At 37.2% G+C, this 24,693-nt stretch overlaps 1 protein-coding gene and 1 non-coding gene across 17 annotated transcripts in view; one reads left to right on the plus strand and one right to left on the minus strand.

Annotated features, from left to right (window-relative positions):
- Positions 1 to 24,693, minus strand: part of BCAS3 (BCAS3 microtubule associated cell migration factor) — a 473,254-nt gene that overhangs the window by 422,274 nt on the left and 26,287 nt on the right. For all 16 annotated transcript variants that reach the window (XM_036340232.1, XM_036340231.1, XM_036340238.1 and 13 more), the window contains one exon: positions 8,770 to 8,851. In XM_036340232.1, coding sequence (XP_036196125.1) covers positions 8,770 to 8,851 — 82 coding nt within the window. The remainder of the gene's footprint in view (positions 1 to 8,769; positions 8,852 to 24,693) is intronic.
- LOC118672509 lies at positions 3,148 to 3,258 on the plus strand. The gene has a single exon (XR_004973078.1). It is a non-coding gene; the product is annotated as a U6 spliceosomal RNA (small nuclear RNA).

Below are 24,693 nucleotides of genomic sequence, written 5' to 3' on the forward strand. Positions count from 1 at the left end.
AGGTTTGTTTTTGAAAAGCCTAAATGTACTCTCTGTGGGAGGATGCTGATAATGGGGGAGGATTTTCAGGTGTACAGATAGAAGAGTATAAAGGAAATCTCAGTATCTTCTGCTCAATTTTGCTGTGAACCTAAAGCAGCTCATAGTTAACATTTTAAGGAATTGCCAAGCTGTTTTCCAGTGGCTGTTCTATCTTACATTCTCATAAGTCATGTATGATAGTTCCAATTAGTCCACATCCTCACCAACACTTATTGTCCCTCTTTTGTGTACAGCCATTTTAGTGGGTGTGAAGTGGACAAGGGGACTTTTTACAGTGATGGAAAGGCTTTCTATTTTGATTGTGTAGTAATAACATAACTGGATCCATCTGGCAAAACTCATCAAATTATATAAAGTAATGGCTTTCATTGTATGTAAAATTATTTCTCAATAAAGCTGAATGTTTTTAAAAGACTTCCTTAAAATAACTACGGCTTAGAAAATAATGAGTTTTCCCTTTCACACCTAGGAATGTGTTATGATAAATGAACACAGATTTCCAAGACCACAACTTGTCCAATTCACTAAGACACCCACATTCTTTTTTACAGTTCTACAGTAAAAAGCATTTAAACTGTACTGATAATAATCAGCATCTCCATTACAAGTCTGTTTATTTGGGTCACAATCATTAAGCTCACATGTAATTTAGTTGCTTCATGTTACACCTTTGTTTTTATCTGATTCAAGATATCCGTCACTAACCCTTTTGAAGTACTTTTAATAGTTTATAGAGAGTCCTGTTAAAGGGAAGCGACATTTCTTTTAAAGGGCTGATTTAATTTAGGGTGAACGTAACTTGAATAGACTGCAGCTGTCTTTGTGACATACCTTATCCTGACAGCTTAAAAATGTTTAATGTAGTTATGTAGGATAATGACTTCCCTATATACTGTCCCCGTATTGACTATTTTTAGTGCTCTTCACCTTTAGACTAAACAACCAAAGACTCCAAGTACAATGAAAACACTAGAGCAACTGAAGATATTTTAGACCTTCAAAATGGAAGAAAAGGTGGAAAAACAGAGCTACTTTATACATATTTCAATGAATACACAACTGTTAGATTTCTGCAGAGACATTGCCTAGAAACACCTCGATTTGGTAAAAAGGGTTTCCCTATAATACTGGAAAAATCAAATACTGGGAGACAAGTGAGGCCTAACTGTTTAAGAGGCAAGCTTTAAACTTCAAATCCCAGGTCCACCACTTATCAACTATGTGTCTTTATGCCAGTTACCTACCCTCTTTGAGCTCCATGTCTCACCAATGAACTAGGGCAGTGGTCGGCAAACTGCGGCTCACAAGCCACATGAGGCTCTTTGGCCCCTTGAGTGTGGCTCTTCCACAAAATACCACGTGCAGGCATGCACGTACAGTGCAATTGAAACTTCGTGGCCCATGCGCAGAAGTCGGTATTTGCCGACCACAGGTCAGGTCTGGATGCTTGCCTCTCTCCATGTGCCCCACTGCCCTCTCTTTACACACAGACCCAGGAGCTGGAGATCTGTGCAGGCTGCCCAGTTACATGATGAAGACAGAAATTCTGGGGAGACTGTTCCACAACAGACTGGAACCAACAAGCACAGGTATTGCCAAGTGAGAATAAAAATACCATGCTGAGGAATAACAAACAGCTCTCATAGCACAGCTGGTCTGCTTGAAGAGTTCATGGTTAACAGTTTAGTAACATGCAAACACCACAGTCAAACAGCAGGAGTTCCCAAGATAGCAGAGAAACAGGAACCCACCCCAGAGGATGAGGATAGTAAAATGTTAAAACTCCGCCCATCCACATGGCCAAGGACAGGGAACAAATAAACCATGACATCCTGTTAGAGGGGGATTCACAGAGAAGGCAGACTCCTGGAATTAGAAAGAAAAGAAAAAATGCAAGATATAATAGATGAAGGCTAAGTACTGTGCCAACTTTGTATAGTTAAGAAGCTGTGTATCTTCAAAATGATCTTGACAATAAAAATTTGACACTAAAACAACAAAAAAAGACAAACAAACCAAACAAGATGAACAGAACATATGTTCCCCAGTCATAATTTATCTAAGTACCACGCCTGGCCAAATTTTATAGAAACCTAAATTATCCCAAGTAGTAAAGGCACCAATGATAAAGACTACGTGTTATGAAAAAAACACACAAAGCAAACTGAGACATAATTAGAGCAGACGTAATTAAAACATTATGAAAGCCTAAATCTCAAAGTTTGGCCATTTAAAATGTCAATAAGACGGTTCCCTCTTTGCAAGATACTGGTGGTGACTGTAAGCAATACATTTGGAAGGTTGCTAGTGTTTTGGCAGGAAAAAAAATTTACCGCAGACCTTCTTGGAGAACCTAATCAAAATTTCTGATTTCATCCAGCTGAACAAATCAACTCTTACTTGAACATGCTAAAAAACACATTTAAGTTGTGTGAAAAGGATGAAACCAGTAGTTGTACCTTAAGAAATATAAGGAAAACTTGGACACCTATTTGAAAATTGATCAAAAAAAATAAGCTAATGAAAAAAGGTTTAACAACTCTAAAGTTGTTCTACTCATGTTTGTTTCTAGAAAAATAATTTCAGCCATTCATATAATTAGAAACCAGAAACAATTAGTATTTTTAACTGCATGGCTGGACTGTGTACAATATTACAAGCTTCAGAAAATAGGTGGCATTTATACTCCAGTAGGAAAAACTAGGATGGATTTTAAGATTTCTTAAACTTTTAGTATTGTTTGAGATGTGAAATTGCAAATTCCTTGGATAACAGAACAAAAAATCATAGCAGCTTTTCAGCAGTAAGTCACAATGAAATAATCTAGAAAAAATAAGCCAAGTTGGCTACCCAGTGTTTTGGATGAGTACCGAAATCTGGCTCATAGATACTTGGGAATCCATCTATTCTCAGAATAAAGGCCCTAGCTTATAAGAATTTATTCTAAACTGTTCTTAAATGGAGAAAGTTCAGATACTCAGTACATTGGACTCTTAAGAATAACAACTATGGTTAAATCTGCATTTCTCAAAAATCTAGTTCAGATTCAAGACCAAAGTGATCATCCTTCTGCATGAGTGCAAGCCTAATATAATTCCTCAAAGCGTTATAAGCTTAGTTAGAGTCACACAGACTAAAACTGGAATGATACAGAGAAGATTAGCATGGCCCCTGCACAAGGATGACACGCAAATTCATGAAGCGTTCCAAAAAAAAAAAAAAGTGTTACCCATGTGGTCACTAACAAATGATTTTAAAATTATTTTTACACAAAAGTATAGTTCTAGCCCTAGCCGGTTTGGCTCAGTGGATAAAGCGTCAGCCTGCAGACTGAAGAGTCCCAGGTTCGATTCCAGTCAAGGGTACATGCCCGTGTTGCAGGCTCAATCCCCAGTAGGGGGCATGTAGGAGGCAGCCGATCAATGATTCCCTCTCATTATTAATGCTTCTATCCCTCTCTCCTTCTCCCTACCTCTCTGAAATCAATGAAAATTTAAATTTAAATTTAAAAAAATTTCGTTCTAGTTCTCTTTTATAAAATACTGAATAAATTCACTTTGGGGCATCATTCATATTCCACATACCATGCAAGGCACTGCAAAGAATATGCCGCTGCTGTGATTCCAAATAAATCCTATCCTATCTAATAAAAGAGAAACATGGTAATTGGCATACGACCACTACCCTTCCCATTGGCTAATCAGGGCAATATGCAAAATAACTGTCAGCCAAGATGGCGACCGGCAGCCAGGCAGCTTAAAACTAACATGAGGCTTGCTTGCTTCAGTGACGGAGGAAACCAACGTTCCCCGCCTGCCCTGCAGGCCTCTAAGCCTGCAGTTTGAAACATTTTAACAAATATAGAAGCTAAAAAAAAAACCTCGAAACCAGCTTTCAGCGAGCTGGGATCTCAGAGCTGGAGTCAGAGCTGGAGTTATACATTGTTTCGAACCGAAACAAACCAGATACCTACTTTCAGCAGCGGAGGCCTAAGAGCTGGAGCCTCAGAGCTAAAGCTGGCCCAGAATTAAAAAAAGAAAAAAGAAAAAAAGGAGCGGTTGGGAGCTTCCGTCACCCGCCAGCCTGAAAACAGCCCTCAGCCCCTCACCCAGACTGGCCAGGCACCCCAGTGGGAACCCCCACCCTGAAGGGTGTGTGACCAGCTGCAAACAGCCATCATCCCCTCACCCAGGCTGGCCAGGCACCCCAGTGGGGACCCCCACCCTGAAGGGTGTGTGACCAGCTGCAAACAGCCCTCAGCCCCTCACCCAGGCTGGCCAGGCACCCCAGTGGGGACCCCCACCCTGAAGGGTGTGTGACCAGCTGCAAACAGCCCTCAGCCCCTCACCCAGGCTGGCCAGGCACCCCAGTGGGGACCACCACCCTGATCCAGTACACCCTTCAGGGCAAACCAGCCAGCCCCACCCATGCACCAGGCCTCTACCCTATATAGTAAAAGGGTAATATGCCTCCCAGCACCGGGATCAGCAGAGCCGAGAGGCCTCCCGGCACCGGGATCAGCGTGACAGGGGGCAGCACCCAAAACCCCTGATCGCCCTGCGGCTCTGTGTGTGACGGGGGCGGGGCCACAACCTCCCTATCCGCCCTGCTCTGTTTGTGACAGGGGAAGGCGCCCCAACCTCCTGATCAGCCCTGCTCTGTGCCTGATACGGGGGAGCTCCCCAACCTCTGATCGCCCTGTGGCTCTGTGTGTGACAGGGTGCGGTGCCCCAACCCCCTGATCGGCCCTGCTCTGTGTGTGACAGGGTGCGGCGCCCCAACCCCCTGATCGGCCCTGCTCTGTGTGTGACAGTGGCGGCGCCCCAACCCCCCGAATGGCCCTGCTCTGTGTGTGACAGGGTGCGGTGCCCCAACCCGCCCCCCCCCCCGCCACGGGCCCTGCTCTGTGTGTGACAGGGTAGAGCCATAACCTCCCCATCGGCCCTGCCCTGAGTGTGAGAGTGGTGGTGCCCCAACCCCCTGATCGGCCCTGCTCTGTGGGTGATAGAGGGCGGCGCCACAACCCCCCACCCCCCACGGGCCCTGCTCTATGTGTGATGGGGTAGAGCCATAACCTCCCCATTGGCCCTGCCCTGAGTGTGAAAATGGTGGCATCCCAACCCCCTGATCCGCCCTGCTCTGTGTGTGACAGGGGGGAGCTCCCCAACCCCCTGATCGACCCTGCTCTGTGCGTGACAGGGTGGAGCTCCCCAACCCCCCTGATGGGCCCTGCTCTGTGCGTGACAGGGGGGAGCTCCCCAACCCCCTGATCGACCCTGCTCTGTGCGTGACAGGGGGTGGCGCCGCAACCTCCCCATCGACCCTGCCTTGAGTGTGACAGGGGGTGGTGCCCCAACCCCCCAATCGGCCCTACCCTGAGCGTGACTGAGGGTGGCATCGCAACCTCCCAATCCGCCCTGCTCTGTGCATGACAGGGGGCGGGGCCCCAACTCCCCAATCGGCCCTGCTCTGAGCCCGAACAGGGGCTGCACCTAGGGATTGGGCCTGTCCTCTGCCACCCGGGAGCAGGCCTAAGCCAGCAGGGCGTTATCTCCCGAGGGGTCCCAGACTGCGAGAGGGCACAGGCCAGGCTTAGGGACCCCCCCTTCCCCCCGAGTGCACAAATTTTTGTGCACCGGGCCTCTAGTACATTATATTAGAGGAAGGACCATAACATAAAACAAATTTAAAAATATATATATATGTGAATAAATAATTTCACATATTTCTTTCTAATATTTACAGCTTTTATTTATTTTTCTTGCCTTATTATAATAGTTAGGGCCTGCATTCTTTGGTAAATAGACGTTGTAATAGAAGCCATCCCAAACTAACAGGAAAGTATTTAATATATCACTATTGAGTATGATGTTGGCTTTAGATTTTTTCATGGATAATCTTTATCATACTGATGATGTTTCTTTCTATACCTAATTACCTGAAAGGCTTCTTTTTTAATCATAAATGGCTATTAAAGTTTGTCAATAGTTTTTTCCCACTTCTATTGAGATGATCTTATAGTTTTCTTCTTCATTCTATTGATATGGTGAATTACACTGAATGATTTTCAAATGTTAACCAATGTTGTAGTCCTGGAATATCTGTTACTTGGTCCTGATGTGTAATTCTTTTCAGATATCACTGGATTCTATTTGGTAATAATTATTTGTAAATTATACCAAGGAAAAAAGGAGAGGGAAAGGGAAATGGGGGGAAGGAGGGAGGGAGTGTGGGTATGAAAAGATGAGGCTAAAAGAATTACCAAGAAAAGAAAATCATGACAGCAGAGTAGAATTATTTAATAGAAGTGTTAGTAATCCTCATTGAGACAATCTCTCAAGAGAACAAAAAACAAACTACCTTTTAATTAATCATTATAGGGGTGTAAGTGTCAAATAATACAAATAACCAGAAAGAGAGAACCAAAAGAAAACAGAGGAAAATAAATTATCAAAAAAGCAATTTAAGAAATTTCCTCAAAATTATGTATAGTCTTTACATTTCACACTGAAGGAGCTCAGGACAATACATGAACCAAGAAACAAAACTGAAAATGGAAAGTTTCAGAATCCTGGATGCCACTGAGGAAAATAAGCCAATTATAAAGAAAAAGGTATCAACATGGCTTCAGATTCTTCAGCCATAACACTAGACCAATGCCTTCAAAATTCTGAAGTAACATTATTTAAAAACAAGTATCGTTAGCCTAAGTATCAACCAAGAATATGGAAGAATAAAGACATCTACAGACAAACAAGAGTTACCAGCCAGTGAGGCTCAATTAATTGAGTGTTGGCCCATGCACCACTATGTCACTGGTTCAATTCCTGGTCAGGGCACATGCCCTGCTTGCGGACTACATTCCCAGTAGGAGGCATGTAGGAGGCAACCAACTGATGTTTTTCTCTCTTTCTCTCCCCAATCCTTTCCTCCCTCCTTCCCTCTCACTTCGTCCCACTCTAAAAAAAAATCAATAAAAACATATTTTAAAAAGATCTAACACAAATCCTTTTTTCAGGAAATTTCATAAGGACTTTATTCCATCAAAATGAGCACATAAAGCAAAATGGACAAAAGGTACTCATTTTTCCATTATAAATCTTATGTGATCAGTTTCATTATAACTTTAATGAAGACAAATCTAAAAAAATTAACCAAATACAATAAAGGAGACATGTAAATTTTGCAAGTCATAATAGAACATTTAGCTACCAAGTACATGAAATTATATTTTAAATCTGATATTTTTTAAAGTAAGCATATTACAGTAGATGGAAGAATCTTTTTTCAATCAAAGTAAATTAAACATATTCAAATTCTACTAGTAATATTAACTTTTATAGCTTTATACTCTGTGATGAAGTATCTGCCCAAAGCAAAAGTTGAAAAAGTTGAAGAACTGACATAGACAAAAGAGCTTCATAAACGAAATGAAGGAAGAAAAATTTGCCTCTGTCAATTACATACAAAAGAAACAGACTTAGCACAGTCCTTCAGTAATAAAGTTTTTCTTGATTCTAACCATCCAAAGAAAAAGCTGACTATTCAAAGAAATAAATAAATAACGTTCTTTGTCAAAAGATTTCACCAAAACATAAATACAACAGAAACTGGAGCAAGAGAGTGAGAGTGCAAAGGAGAGACAGAGAAAAAGAGAGCTGAAATCTGTATATGCCATAAAATTCAAAAACAAGGAGAAAAATCTCCACGTGACTTCAGGATACTATTGTCTTACTACCTTCACCTTCTCATTTCAATTGAAATTTAATCACCACATTAATCCTAACATTACTACTCACATGGTTATTTTAATAAACATCATTCTCACCAATTTAGAGAATTAACTGTTTAAAGAAGTATTAGGAGGAAGATTTCCCAACTTCTGGATAATTTTTAAAAACATAAATTAAATATTTTAATATCCTTTTTTAAAACATTTCATAGTATGCAAATAATATTAGTAGGATTGTTTTTAGTGCACATGCTAAAATGCTGAGTGAACACAGGCAAGTTAATGAGAAAATACAACCCTTAGGAAGTTCAGATCATTAAAGAGTCAGGAGTTACTTAGGCATCCAAATAGCAGATTTAATTTTAAAATGTACTTAATTCTGTAAAAAGTAAAAATAAAATATGATATTTAAGTACAACATTAAGAAGTATTCATTATTAAAGCAGAGATCCAAGGTCAAAAGCCAGAAACTGTACTTCTGACATAGCTGGAAATGCAGAGAGCAGACTCCTCTCTAATCAAGATAATGATGAAAAACCAAGCTCTCCAAGGCAGGCAGTGTAACTGCGAAAAGGAGTAAAGACACAAGAACAACAGAGACTTGGGGAATACCCAGAGAAGAAAGCTAAACCAGAAACATAACAAAAGCGGCACAGTCAGCAAGGAAGGGACCTGGGAGGAGCGATGCCATGAAAACCAGGAGAGAAGAGGCATTCAAGAAAGAGCCAGCCAAGTCAGAAGCTAAATCAAGATCAAAGAGGATGAAGATAAATCAAAAACACAGCAGAAAGTGAATGGCCATATTGAATTGGTTAAGATTACCTATTTCCATCTCAACTGACGGGACTAAAAGTTTATCTTGGGGGGAAGAGGAGAAGGGGTATAGACACTTGGGAGAAAACAGACTTTAGTTATCATTCTTGCTGTCTATAGTCCAAGACCAATAAAAGAGAAATGTTCTGAATGATTTGTTTCTTCTTAAGGGCTACACTCACCAAACTGTGGAGCAGGCAAGATCCTAGCCGCCCGAATTGGGCCATTTCGAACAGAGAATAGCTCCTGTGCTTCCCCACTGATCTGCAAGAGAAGACAAAAAATTTTAGTAAATGAAAACACAGGTCCAGACATTAATATATGAAAACGAGATCTCCTGAATGTTATCATAACTTATTGTCTCATATGTAATACACACACACACTCATACACATTTATGGTTCATCACACACATTAAATATACCGTATCTTAAGTTATCATTAGTATTCCTAGAAAATTGTAAGAGCATGCACTTGATATGAATGGTAGAATATGTGGTCTGTCTGGAAGTCTATAATTTTTAATCTTTAATAAACTACTACAAATCAGCTCAGTTCCTGCATGACTGCTTTCCAAAGCAACTATGATTTTTTGAAAAGCAGATCTTAAACGTTGTAGTAAATTTCAAAAATACGTTGTAAAAGAGGAAAAGCAAAATATATTGTAAAGAACCCTGAAGTGAAATGTCAATGACCTAGTTACCAGTTATAGTTCTGCAACTAACTAGCTGTTAACCACCTTGAGTAAATCATTTGACCTCCATAAACATTTTTTATATTCTTTTTTCTTTCCTGAACATATTTTTAATAAAAATTGTATGTATTCAAGGAGTACAACAGGATGATTCGATATACATATACACAGTAAAATGATTGCAGCAGACATCTCCTCATAGTTACCTTTATTGTGTGATAAAATTTCAGAGCACCTGAAATCTACTGCTTAGCATTTTTCCAGTGTGTAGTACAGTATTGTTAACTATAGTCATCACGACTGAACATTCGATCTCTGGACTTACCAACTTTGCATCCTTTGACTAACATCTCCTCATTTCCCCCACCTCCCATAAACCTATTCTTTTGCATTTGTAAACTGAGAAGGTAAAGGTGCTAAAAGACAAAGATACTTCTAATTTCAATATTCTATGAATAAAAAATTAATATGTAAACTTCATTAAATGTTACTGTTTTTGCTATACACATAACACTATATGAATGACCATTCATTTTGAGTCATATCAGACTTATTTCTCAGATACAGAGTATAGCAATCTATTAAAACAAAGGTAAAAGGGATATGCTAATACATGTGTCAACTGTTTTTCAAAATTAGTGGCTCAAGAAAAAAGTTTGCTGCTAACTGAAATATTGAGTAGATTAAATGTGAATTAGTTAAGAAAGGCTTTCCAGACTACTTTAAGTGGTAATGTAGTTCCTAATACATTTTCATTTTCTTCCCCAATACATTTTCATAACTGTCAATTGTTTGATGGAATATATAATATCAGATAGGGAAAATGGCAAACATTATACAACTAGTTCTAAATACTCAAGAACTTTAAACAGATATAATAGTGATAAACATTCAATAGAGGAAACATGCTGATGGTATTTTTTTAAAAATAGGCCTGCCAGACAAGCAGTTTAAAATATCAACAGTGCATATATTATAAAATAAAAGGCTTATAACTCTTCCAATATTAAACTATAAATTTGTACAGCTGCCTTTTAGAGTAACTACTTTTTTAGATCTTTATCTTCTATCATAATTTAAGTGCAGCAACCTATAAATATTTTTGTTTCTTATAAATGTTAAATTATGGTAATGCCTAAAGAGCCATCATATTCATTTTGCTTATAAAACTTATTACAACTTATTTATTGACCACAATGACAAGTCCCTCTAATAGCACCTGGGATGCAGAGATATGAGGAATGCTTGGCTCTTCAGACCAACTATGCAACAATAGCACCACCTATCACCAATTAAACACAAAGGCTATAAACTCAGCATAGCAAACTATAAGAATTTTCCTCTCTACAAATTCCTTTGTGAACACTAATTTTGTAAATGAAAGCCGTTGCCATTACAAACTGCAGCTCTTAAGTCTACATTTTATTATGAAATAAAATTTAAAATTTAGAAAAAGCCTTCAAAAGTCAATTTTGTTCAGCACCCAAAGCATAATTACACATTCTCTGAAATCTGGAAATCACACTCTTTCATTTTAAGCACACTTTGACTGAAAGGTGTATCACTAAAGTAATCCAATTATATTATGGATGCATTATTGGCTCTTTCCACCAAATGACAAGTCATTTACTTTTTGAAAATAAATTGTCTGCTGGGCAATGGATAAATAATATTCTTCTTCAAATACATGTACTGTTTCTATTAACAAGGAAATTAAAAAAAAACTTGCTTTGAAATTATAGAGTAATGAAAACCACTTCTCACTATCATATATAAGATTTGTACCTATAACAAATCATTGTATTCCAACACAAAATCTACTCTATACTATTATTTTCATATGCCACAAGTCTAGCACTTAACTTTTGGTTCTATCAAATAAAGCCCTAAAGTTAAAAAAAAAAAATCATATTTAACTGAGATGCTGTACTAAATTACACTAAACAATAAAGAATAAAACAAACCTGTCTTGGCACACTCACAATATAATAACCGTTTGTTACCACTAGATTAATACACAAGAGCTTACTTTGATATGGAAAAACATTTTGAAATCTGAACACACAATGTTTTTCAAAGTAATGGCTTTTAAAACAAACCTAAATGCTAGCTTCTACTCTAAACCCCTCTTTAAATGTACAGAAACAGGTAGAGAAAAAAACACATTAGGACTGATTATAAAATGCTTCCTCACATTCATTACCCATCCTTTATTGCCTCTAAATTAAGCTCCTAGAAGCTTTGTTTAATTATAAGATAAGGAAGAGGGGAAGAAACACTGTCCCTATTTATAGGTATTTGTGAATATGTTAAAGTCAAGATTGTTACAAGCATAATGCTAAAGTGTCCTAAGGGAGTCACAAATGTCAAACTTCCCAGAGAACTAACTCTTCAGTATGCACAAATTCTATATCGGACTATTTCAGAACAGAGACAGCGCTAACAAAGCTAACCAACAGATAAGATGGGCACATTTTAGAAAGGACACAGAGAGGATGGATATGTCCTTACAGGCACTGCTTTAGCTGCCGTCTTCAATTGCCTCTAATGTTTTATACAGTATGTTCACTGGTAATTTTGCTCTCAAATAAATAAGTGTCAAAACTGATTACATTTATTAAAGGCTTTCAAAATGATTTTTAGGTTTCTTAAAGAGAGCGCATTGAAAATGGCAAAGAATCTCCGAGATGAGGATTTTATAGATCCTGAATAAAATTACCAGGAGCTGTAAATTCACTTTTAAACCAACAATAATAAATAAATCCAAGGGTAGAACTACAAGGAAGGAGTGTACCGAGCAATGTTCCACCTTCCTGGCAACTGCGGTTACTTGGGGAAAGGAGGAAACCTCTCCAACAGCTCCTCATGGGTCTCTGCCTTTGTTCTTACTGGCATTTTAATTTCTGATGACAGACTTTTGTTGTTTGGAGCATAAACCGGACGTACCAGTTTGGAGGCACAATAAGGAGAACAAAGAATGATTTGTTCACACTGTAGGGGGAAAAAATCTTTTCCAACCATAGAAAATAGCTTTCGCATGGTGAAAATATGCAAATTACATACCAAACCAAAAAAGATGGGGGGAAAGTACAAGTTTAGAATCTCACAATTCAATCAAAGGCAAAAGGAAATTATAACAGCCGAGACAATAATACATACAGGGAAAGGCTATAAAAGTTGTGGGAGAGCTTTCTAAGTGCTTTTAGAGGATTCTAAAAGCAAATGAAGGTCATCTAGCCCTCAGAACCAAACTTGTTTCTGAAACCCTGATGACTTTTCAAACATATATGACTACCAAATAAAAAATTCATTAAAAAATCAAGGACAAAAACAACAAGGCTTTCTAATGACAGAATTAGGACAAGAGTACATATTTACACCCTCCACTACTCTTTAGACCGGCGGTTCTCAACCTGTGAGTCGTGACCCCTTTGGCGGTCGAATGACCCTTTCACAGGGGTCGCCTAAGACCATCCTGCATATCAGATATTTACATTACGATTCATAACAGTAGCAACATTACAGTTATGAAGTAGCAACAAAAATAATTTTATGGTTGGGTTACAACATGAGAAACTGTATTTAAAGGGCCAGAAGGTTGAGAACCACTGCTTTAGACACTGGTCAAATGGGGAATTGTGGGCTACAAATGATTCTTTTTAGCAAACTTTATTAAACAGACATACGGGGGGACAGGAGGAGAGAAGGGCTTTTGTACTATGATAATCCAGACGGAGAATTTTGTGGTTTCAAGGAAATGTCCCACTGAACGCAATTCAAATACCAACAAAATTATTTCAGATTAAAACAGGGAAAAAAAAGATAACAGACAATAGCCCAGCCGTGGCCGCTCAGTGGTTGAGCATTGATCTATGAACCAGATTGCGGGCTAGATTACCAATGTGGGGCATGCAGGAGGCAGCCAATCTGATTCCCTCTCCCTTTCTCTCTGAAATCAATAAAAATATTAATATATATAAGTAAATATATATGTGTGTGTATGTATATATGTATGTGTATGTGTATGTGTATGTGTATGTGTATGTGTATATGTATATGTATATGGGTTCTGTCTGCTCCACCTCTTCTTCAACAGGTAGTGTTAACCATTCTGGTGGGTAGGAGTCACACTGTGGTTTTAATTTGCAGTTTCTTCATGACTAAGGAGACTGCTTTTAATTCTTATTGGAATTTAGTTATACTGTTTCATGAATGACTATTAAAGTCTCTTGCCAAATACAGTTGCCTGATTCTAAAAAATTATGGATTTAAATGGTTGTCCATGATGAAAAAAAATGTATAAATCAGTCTCTGGAATAGCAATGCTGCCTCAAACTAAATGTAGAAACAGTCTTTATTATAGTAGCCCTCCATTGGGGCAAATGATGTAAAACGTTTGTCCTAACGGACTCTTGATTTCCAGAGATTTGTATAATAAACAGTACAGAATATGAATAAGATTCAAGAATTCATTACAGCAGTTCTAGAAAAAGGTAGCTTTTCATACTTAATTGAATTCCTATTTAATTCCAAATCCAGTCATGAGAAATCTTTCCACCCAACTAAGAAACAAATGGTTGGCATAAACCAAAATGCCATCCCTTGAGGTAAAAAACATAATGATTTGTAAAAATTCATACAAACATTCAAAGAAAATTCAGTCACTGCTAAAAAGAGGAAACATACAAGTATCACTATGTTTCTCCTATAACTCATGTAGTTCAAACACAAAGCATAATGATTAGTAGTTCCTTTTCTTCATAGACACTTTAACAAGCTTTATTCTTTAAAAGAAAAAAATTATAGCAGGTATTGATTTACCTATTTTTCAAAATGGCTGTATCTGATGTAGCAAATCATTTCTAGGCTGGAAATATGAATTAAAACACTAAGCCACCAGACATGAAAGACAATAGAAAAAGAACTCCTTATGTGTATCTTAAGCACATCCTGACTTTCAGTCAAAAATATTTTTCATGTCACCCTGGCTGGTGTAGCTCAGTTGGTTTGAGCATCGTTCAGTGGACCAAAAAGGTTGCAGGTTCGATTCCCTATCAGGGCATGTATCTAGGTTGTGGGGGAGGGAACGCATCAATGTTTCACTCTCTCTCTCCCTTCCTCTCTCTCTCTAAAATCAATAAACATATCCTCAGTTTCTCTAGATAAGTAATGGTTCTGGTTCCACCTAGGAAGTCTAAAGGAGTAAAAGCAGTCAACAGGGAGGACCTCTGGAAGTTTTTTTATTTCCCCCAAAAAAATAATGACCTATGGCAACAATGCCAAATATGTACAACATGCCAGATCATCAGTTACAAATATCACACAGCAACAACATCAATGATTCTAACAGTTTGTAAATTTGACTTGTGTTTATTAACTATACAAATTTGCTAACTCTGGGTTTGGCTTTTAAAATAAGGGTGATGACATATCTATCTAACAAGGTAACTGTGTTAAAGTGTGTATTTAAAATACGTAACACATACTTGGCACTCAAAAAAAAATAGTTAAATCAAGAAGATGCTTGTTAAATGAACTGATAAGTAAATGACTGAGTCTGTATTATTCCATCTCAATGATATTTAGTATAATTTGCCATTGCCCCATTGTTCTCAAAGCATGTTAATATTTAATGCCGGTAATTTGTTAATACCATATCAGAAAACACACTTTGTTGCAACTCATCCTTGAACCCACCGATATATTCCTTACTATGATTTACCGCTCTTAAGGACTACTACTAGACGGTAAACAGCACCTCATCTGGACAGCAGTTTTTATCACACTTATCTTCACACTCCAGCCTCTCTCTTCCCTCTCTTACAAATATCCCACACTCATTCCAACCTTCATGTGTTAATATAATGTTTTTACCTGCAACAGGTTTTCTTACCAACAGTGATGTAAAAGCAGCCCACTTAAATAGACAAATGTAGAGTTATCAATCTTTCCTAGTTGTTTTACATGTACTAACCACACAAAGACAACTGAAAAGAACTTCCTTAAAAAGATCATCATTTAGCCCTGGCCAATTTGCTCAGTGGTTAGAGTGCCTCTCACATTGATGTCTCTCTTTTTTTCTCTCTCTCCCCCTCTCTAAAATCAATAAATTTAAGAAAAAAGATCATTTATTAGTTTTAAAGTAGCACCAAATAAAATTTTTTCATTAAAGAGAAAAATGTCGACTGCAGACTTTAGTTATTAATAATGTATCAATAATGATTCAATTTTACAAATGTACCTCACTAGTATAAGATGTTAATAGGCCAAAATGGGGAAGGAAGGGTACATGAAATTTCTCTGTACTTTCCACTCAATTTTTAGGTAAAAAATAACTTTTAAAAATAATATATACAGGTGGGGTTAAAGAAAGTTTACAGATGTGAGTATGCAAAAGAGTTTATTCTTGTATTATTTATTAATTATTGTATTATTTTCCTTACGAACTATAAAACTACTTTTGCCCCATGCTATATGTAAAATTTTTTAACATTTCCTGATACCACTGCCCCCCAAAAATAGGGTTAAAGGGTAAAAATATATGGAAGAGGAGGAATGAATAGACAATGAGGCCTTATACTAAGGAAGACAGTTCCTAAAGCAAAAGGACCTCACTTAGCCTATTTAAATATACAAGTATATCATTACCACTCTGCTGTTTCACATGTACTAATCATACAGACAACACAACTGAACTAATGAAGTTCCTTAAAAAGACTTTTTCATTACTTTGTTTTAACTTAAAAAAATCACAAGAATAATTTTCTTAATTAGGGAGAAGAGATAAAAGTAAAAAAGAGAGATAGGGGAAGGGGTGGGGATATCATCTTATACTTATGTATTAAATTACTAAGCAACAAAAAGACCTCACCTATCTACATCAGTGGCAATCATAACTACAAAACAATCTCTAATAAGAGCTGATAGTCTCTCTCTAAAGTCACCTGTGAGGCAATTCAGTGATATATTTTGAGTTTAGACATAAATGACGAAAAATATTCCAAAAAATTGGCTAGATAAGCATCAGAATCTCCTATTTATACACTGTATTCAAAACCATTTTTAAACTTGGGCCTTTTTTTCTCGATAGAGAAAAGTCTCACTGCCAGGGGGTTATTTTCCATATTGCAGCACACAATTTCAAAAACTTAAGATAGCACAGTTTGAGGAAAGTATTCCTAACAGTAAAAAGTAATTATTTTGAAAGCTCCCAAAATTAGGAGAAACAAGGGGACAGGGTTTTTGTTTTATTTTTGCCTACCTCACCACAAATGATCAGGTTAGAGTGTCAGTATCTCTATAACCTGCTCTGTATGCTGTCAAGAAGAAAAAAAGAGGCAAACCGCAAAAACCACTTAAAACGCATGCTTGGTAGGGCTAACAACTTATACAACAGATATTTGCTAACCACATAAAGCAGACGGCAACTCAGTCTATATTTTGGTCTTGACACTAAGTTCAAAATACAAAACTTGAGGCAAGAAGGAGTGAGTTTCAAGAACAATATGAAAAGCGCAGAACACAAATATTGAATGGAACTTGTAACCGCAGTTTTATACTCCCAAATTTTTGCACACAGAGAGGAGTATTTTAAGTCGACTTTAACCTTTCCCCTTCAGCCTGATTTTTGAAAAGAAGATCAAAGAAAAACAGTTTAAACTCACACGGTCCTCCAGTTATGCAACACAGATTTAGACATTACACTTCAAAACACCAGCCATTACTTCAGCACCACCAATCCAAATACCATTCCGAGCTTTGAAGCAGCCCTAATGATATCTTCCATTTGCAAGTAACACTTCTGTAGTCAAAAGATCTTACTCAGGGTAGATGTTAATGCAAAACCACTCAGACTACACAGACACACACGCCTGGAGGCAGACTGGAAGGTGTTCAGAAGTTAATGTAACACCATTACAGAGAGTGTCAGCCTAGCAGCTGTCATAAACACTTCATAATCACTCTGAGACACAAACTGGATTCCCTTTAACTCGTTACTTTATTTTGTGCCGAATGTGTCCAGTTGAAAAGAGAGAGAAAACAGTGCTACAGATAAGCCAATTCTGGCTTATAGCCTTCTTCCACTTTTAGAAGACTGAGTTTGTCATATATTATTGGGATTCTAAATCTATCCTGATATGATCCATTGATTAAAGATAGTTTTGCAATAGATATCTAACCAAGGAGGAACTGATGATATTAAGTGAAAAACCTAAGGTTTTTCATTTGTAAAATAGATGTACTAACTTGTAAGATTGACAAGATGATTAAAAATAAAAAATAAAAAAGACTGACAACGGCTATGGCAGGTAGTGGAGCAACTAGAACTAGCTGATACTGCAGATAGAAGGGTATAATGCTACAATCTCTTTGGAAAACTCTAGGCAATTTCTAATCAAGTTAAATATATGCCTAAACTACAGCCCAGCAATTCTACTCCTAGATACTTACTCAAAAATACAGTAGATATATCTAATATTATGTTCATAGGAGCTTGATTCACTGTAACCGAGAGCCAGAAACACAAATGCCCATCAAAAGAACAGCTAAACAGCCCTAATCGGATTGACTCAGTAGTAGATAGAGCCCGCAGACTGGGGCCCATATCTAGGTTTCAGGCTCGATCCCAGCCTTGGTCAGGGCTTGTGCAGCAGGTAACCAATTGATGTGTCTCTCTTACATCGATATTTCTCTCTGTGTGTCTCTCCTTCTACCTAGCACTCTGTCTAAAAATTACAGAGAGATGGGAAAATATCGGCAGATGAGGATTTGAAAAAAAAAAAAAAATTTTAGGTAAACAAACTGTGATATATTCAATCAGTAAAATAAAACACAGTAATAAAAACAGAAATACAAACTACCACAACATGTAACAACATAGATACGTGTAAAAATTACAATGAGGCCCGGCCAGCATGACTCCGTGGTTGAGTGTGGACCTATGAACCAGGAGGTCACAGTTCGATTCTCGGTCAGAGCATATGCTCGGGTTGCAGGCTCATCTCCAGTGTAGGGAATGCAGGAGGCAGCCAATCAATGATTCTCTCTCATTATTGATGTTTCTTTTTCTCCCTCCCCCTTCCTCTCTAAAAGCAATAAAAATATATTTTTTTAAAATAAAATAACCAAAAAGGACACACAAATAAATACATAATGTGTATTCCACTATTTCCATGAAGTTCAATACAGGCAAAATTAATCTTTGCTCAGAATAGTGATTACCTGACCTAAAAATAGGGGTGATACTGATTGGGGAACTTTCTGAATAAGAATATTTTTCATTTATTTATATATGTGTACACCTATTCATAATACTTACATAAACACACACACAGTTATCAAACTATAGACTTGAAATTTGTATATTTTATGGCATATTAAAACAATTTTTAAAAAGATACCTCTTAAATAAACTATGATGAATCAGACAATGGAATATTATTCAGCACTAAAAAGAAATGAGCTATCATGCCCTACCCGGTTTGGCTCAGTGGATAGAGCATCGGCCTGCGGACTAAAGGGTCCCAGGTTCGATTCCAGTCAAGGGCACATGCCCGGGTTGCAGGCTCAATCCCCAGTGGGGGGCGTGCAGGAGGCAGCCAATCAATGATTCTCTCTCATCATTGATGTTTCTATCTCTCTCTCCCTCTTCCTTCCTCTCTGAAATCAATAAAAAATATATTTAAAAAAAAAAAAGAAATGAGCTATCAAGCATGAAAAGACATGGTTGAGAAAGTTAATTGCGTATTACTAGTAAAAGAAGTCAATCCGTATGATCTCAATCACATATATGACATATTGTAAAGGCAAAACTGTATAGATAGTAAAAAGATCAGTGGCTGCCAGAAATTGGGGGGAGGGAGTACAAAAAATTTTTAGAGCAGTGAATAGGCAGAACACAGGATATTTAGGGCAATGCGACCCTTTACGATACCATAATGGTGGATACATGTCATTAAACATTTGTCAAAATACATAGAAAGGACAACACCGAAAGTGAACCCTAAAGTAAACCATGGACTTTGAGTGATAATGTGTCAGTGTAGGTTCATCAACTATATCAAATGTACCACTTCAATGTGGAATGTTGACAGTAGGGAGGCTATGTGTTTGTGGAGGCAGGAGATACACATGGGAACTCTCTGTATTTCCTGTACAAATGTGTTGTAAGTCTAAAACTGTTCTAAAAAATAAATTCTATTTTTTTAAACAGTATCTACCAAAGAAGTTGAGCCGGTTCAATATAAGCTTAATTTTTTCATCTATAAAATGAGAATACCATTAACTAGTAAAAATGACAGAATAAACAATAGGCAATATGCCTAAAACAATGTATGGTATATTTTGATTATTTAAATTATAGATATTATTTTTCTTAATATATTTTATTGATTTTTTACAGAGAGGAAGGGAGAGAGATAGAGAGTTAGAAACATCGATGAGAGAGAAACATCGATCAGCTGCCTCCCGCACATCTCCCACCGGGGATATGCCCGCAACCCAGGAACATGCCCTCGACCGGAATCGAACCCGGGACCCTTCAGTCCGCAGGCCGATGCTCTATCCACTGAGCCAAACCGGTTTCGGCAAATTATAGATATTATTTATATTATTATGAAACTTCACTAGGCAGCACAAGTGTCAAAACTTCCCCAGGCATCCCATCACTCCTCAAAGCTCTACAGCAATCTATTCATACCTCCATCATAACGTTAATCTCATAGGCTATGGTATCTCAACCTCAGCGCCACTGACTTTTTGGGCTGGACAATTCTTTCTTGAGAGAGGTTGTCCTGTATCATTGTAAGATGCTTAACAGCATCTCTGTCTTTTACCCACTAGATGCCAGTAGCAACTCCAAATTGTTGACAACAAAATATATCTGCAGACATAGCCAGATGTCCCTGGGGGCAAAATCACTTCCATTTGAGAAGCACTGACACAAGACTGCAATTATGTAGTGACATTTTGCACAAGCGGGATATAATCTCCTTAAGGTCTTAAGTTACAATTGTATCTCCCAACACTTGGCATACAACTAAAGTTTCAGTGTTGCTGAGTGGAAAACTTATGTTGCTATCAATTACTGAAAACAGATTTTAGGAAGGGATAGACTGCAAATGGGATGGAATGACAGCAAACAACAAGAGATTACAAAGCTTAGTATGGATCTTTCTGAAATTGAGTCTCTAGCACACTTAGATGAAAATATCCAGCAAAAGGTTGAAATCCTAAAACAAGTGTATTAAACAGATATGCACATATATGCAATATATACAAACATATGCATATACAATATAGCTGGCACAAAAGATACATCAGACAATGTAGTTATAGCACAAGAGATACAAAGACCATTAAGACATGATCACACATCTCCCCTAAACTCCCAGCCTTTAAAACCCTCAAACCAAAGGACCCAGTACCTTCCCCTTCCCCCTCTTCTTCCCTCTCAGGATTGCATCTCCTAAACTCATAAGGGTTCCCCCAAGACTTGCAACCAGGAAAGCAAAGGGCAGTGACAGCTCATCCAGGGCTAATCCCCAAACCTGTCCCCAAGTTGCCCTTTTCTGACTCTCCAGTGACCTGACAGCAGCTCCGCTTTGGTTCACTTCTCACTCATGTTTCTAGAGAGCCAAAGTAGCCCCGCCTACTCTCCTGTTGCTTCTATCCTAGGCCCTTCCTTGTTTCACTGTCTCCAGCTTTAATAAATGCTCCCCCCAAAGTGCGGGTATGGGAGGGTGGGACAGGAGGGAGACATCATCACAGTACTAGGGAGGCTTACAAAGAATTCTCCCAACTGCTCATGTAAAAATCAAGATTCCCGCCCTAGCCAGTTTGGCTCAGTCGATAGAGCGTTGGCCTGTGGACTCAAGGGTCCCAGGTTCGATTCCAGTCAAGGGCACGTACCTTGGTTGCGGGCACTGCCCCAGGAGGGAGTGTGCAGGAGGCAGCTGATTGATGTTTCTCTCTCATCGATGTTTCTAACTCTCTATCCCTCTCCCTTCCTCTCTGTAAAAAAAAATCAATAAAATATATTTTTTAAAAAAATTCTCAATGGCATCTTTTTAAAAAAAAAAAATCAAGATTCCCAGAAAATACTAGAACACATAGGCAAAGTGAATCAAAAATTAGGAATCAGAAATGTTTCATTTAATTCACTTGGTCCTATGTCCAAAGTTTAAACGTTAAAATGAATATGAGCACAATTTAGAAAATAGTAGTACTAGTTGAATTTCTTTTGAAAGTCTCCAGAAAACTAATGTTTTCTGTTATCTCACTCTTCTCAGAAAAATGAGACAACTGATTACTGACAATAAACTGTTTTCTGGTTTTAATATTGTACTAAGAGTTTACATAAGATGTCACCTTTGGGGAAACTGTGGGGAGGGTATGCAGGACTTTAAATAATATTCTGTAACTTGCCATGAGTCCAAAATTATTTCTAAATAAGAACATTTTAAAAGTCAATTCAAAAATAAACCCAAGAAAAATCAAAAACAGACACAGCAAAATCTACCTGTACACATATGGTGTTAACTGCAATTAAGTGGGGGAGGGGGAGAATGATTGTGGTGTTGCTGTTGTTGTTGTTGTTTTCAGGAAATGGTGCTGAATAAGTTGGGTGTCATTTTTTATTAATATTTTAAATTTAAAAAAAGCCTTGACTACTCTCTCATACCATACATACAAAAAATTATTTCAAATGGATCATAAAGTTAAAATTAATAACAACAACCTTCTAACAGAAAACACAGGAAATTATCTTCATGTCCTTAGAACAAAAAAAAATACACAAAGCATTAACAATAGATAAAACACTTAAAATCTGAACCTTATTTCTTTCATCATAAGACATTATTAAGAAGGTAAAAATATAAGAATGCCTATAAAGGAGACTATTAAGACAAATGATAAAATCAGAAAATGGACTGTGGATTACATAATAGTATTATATCAAATTTAAATGCCCTGGTTTTGATAATAATGTTATGTGCTTATTTTTAGGAAATATATACTGAATTATTTATGGAGATGGGGGACATGATTTCAACAACTTTTAAGTGGTTCAGAAAAAAATCTGCACAAATGAAAAAAAACATCTGCACAAATTAAACAATGATAAAGCAAATGAAGCAAAATCTCCATAATTCTAAATCTGGCTAATAGGTAACAGGAGTTCGTTATACTAGTAATAAAATTTTCAGATGGTTTGAAATTACTGTGAAATAAAAACCCCACCATGAGATACAAATACATACCCACCGGAATGATTAAAATTTAAGACACAATCCCAAAAGAGTGAGAACGTGGAGAAAATGAAACTTTCATACATATTGGTCAACCACTTTGGAAAACTCTTTGGCAATAACCTACTACAGTGAAACATACACCACAGTATGACACAGCAAATCCACTCCTTGGTCTATCTCCAAGAGAAATGGGTGTATATGTACACCAAGAAACATACAAGAATGTTCACAACAGCTTTATTCAGATTACTCAAAAACTGGAAACAATAAATATTTTCTATTAGTTGTATAATGGATTTTTCGAAATGCGTTGTATCCATGATAAAATACAACACAACAAAAATAAGAACGCATTACTACTACACGCAATACTACTACATGCAATAACATGAAAGAGTCTCATAGCCATACTGCTAAGAGAAAGAAGCCAGACCCAAAAGAATACAGACTGTATTATCTACAACCATATTTTCTTAATGAAGTTCAAGACTAGAAAAAAACTAATCTTTGATGATAGAAGTCAGAGCAGTGATTACTCGGAGGCACCAGGAGGACAGTATCTACAGGGAAGTGGCCTGAGGGACTCTGCTGAGTTGCTAGAAACATTCTATATCTCAAGTTGAGTGGTGTATAGAAGGTTACATCCAGTTATACAAATTCAATCTGTATCCTTAAGATCTGTGAACTAACACATTATATTCAATATATTCCATAACAAAAGAAAAAACTGCCTCCCACTGATTCTTAAGTCAGCTTATCTCCAAAGAATATTTGTTTTAGAGTAGAAAAACATAAAAAATATTTCATACAAGAAAGATTCCACTTTACAATGATAAATCCCATAAACTCATTTAAAGCAAATTCCCTATACTAAATCAAAAAAAGTCATACAATGCCACTATTAAAACATAAATTAAGGTTAGGGGACTATAAAGTAGGATTAAAGTTCAGATGCAAAACTTCTCTAAAGTGACAGCTTAAGAAACAAACTCTAGAAAAAAGTATTTTCCTCCACAAAAATGGGTGGATTCCAGAAGTTATTTCAATATTATTTTTCATTTCTACTTTTATGCACTTCATGACAGCCAATGTTCTTCTACTGCAGATGACTAAAGAACCATCCATTAAGTCTATTTTCAGTAATAAGAAGCTGGAACAAACAAAATAAAGCCCTATTCTCAACAAAGGTCATTTTTCCACTGGGATTCATATTCAAACTTTTTCAGTTTGCCAGTTACCCAAATCACTGACTTTATATTGCTCCCAAAAGAAACCCATAAAATGGTTTCCTGGCTAGCAATCTTAACATGGCAAGGTCAACTGGCACCCAACTTTTATAATTAATAGACTAATTGGTATTTACCTCAAATATGCCTTTGCATGTTTTCTCTAAAGCTCTTAGTGTAAAGGTTACATTAAAATCTTTAGGGTAAATATTTCCTTTCAAGGTTGAAACAGCTGCACTTCTCTTAGCTCAATGTGTTAGCGACACCTAGTGTTACATCCTTGATATAAATTCAAAGTTCCAAGAAAACACTCCAAATGCTAACTTATTGAATCTATCATACAGTTTCTACAATGCAACTGTTACCTTCTAGGTGATGTAATGAGTACATTTTCAAGTTTTTTAAATATATTAATAGTTTCCAAGGATGAAGAGAAAACTAAGTAGACAGTTAAACACAGCAAGAATATATATAAAAATATCGTAACTTTTACAAGGTACTATCTTGGGTTTCCTGTCTGTCAAAATTTTTAAATGAGAATATTTTATTACTTATAATACAGTACAATTTTTGCCTTATTGAATTGTTTTGATACAACTTCATTTTACTTATTGATTAGTAACTCAAAAATAAAAAGGGATATAAAATTACTGTTTTAAAGCATACAATGACTCAACTGCCTTATATAATTTTAACATAAGTCTAGTAATCAAATTCTATTTCTTCTAAAACTATGGCCACCTTACGTACCAGACAGCACTAGTCCCAGTTCAAGACTTGGAAACGTCTTTGACTCTTCTCTTCTGAATGTTTTATTAGTTACGATAATAACAAACTGAGTTAAGGTTCTCAACATCTCACATTTAGGTAATGTTGGAGCTGACTCCAGAGTGGCTTTAACCTTTTCTTTCTCTTTATGCTTTATTCATCCTG

Source organism: Myotis myotis, unplaced genomic scaffold (assembly GCF_014108235.1).
Source record: "Myotis myotis isolate mMyoMyo1 unplaced genomic scaffold, mMyoMyo1.p scaffold_m19_p_17, whole genome shotgun sequence".
Lineage (NCBI taxonomy): Eukaryota > Metazoa > Chordata > Mammalia > Chiroptera > Vespertilionidae > Myotis > Myotis myotis.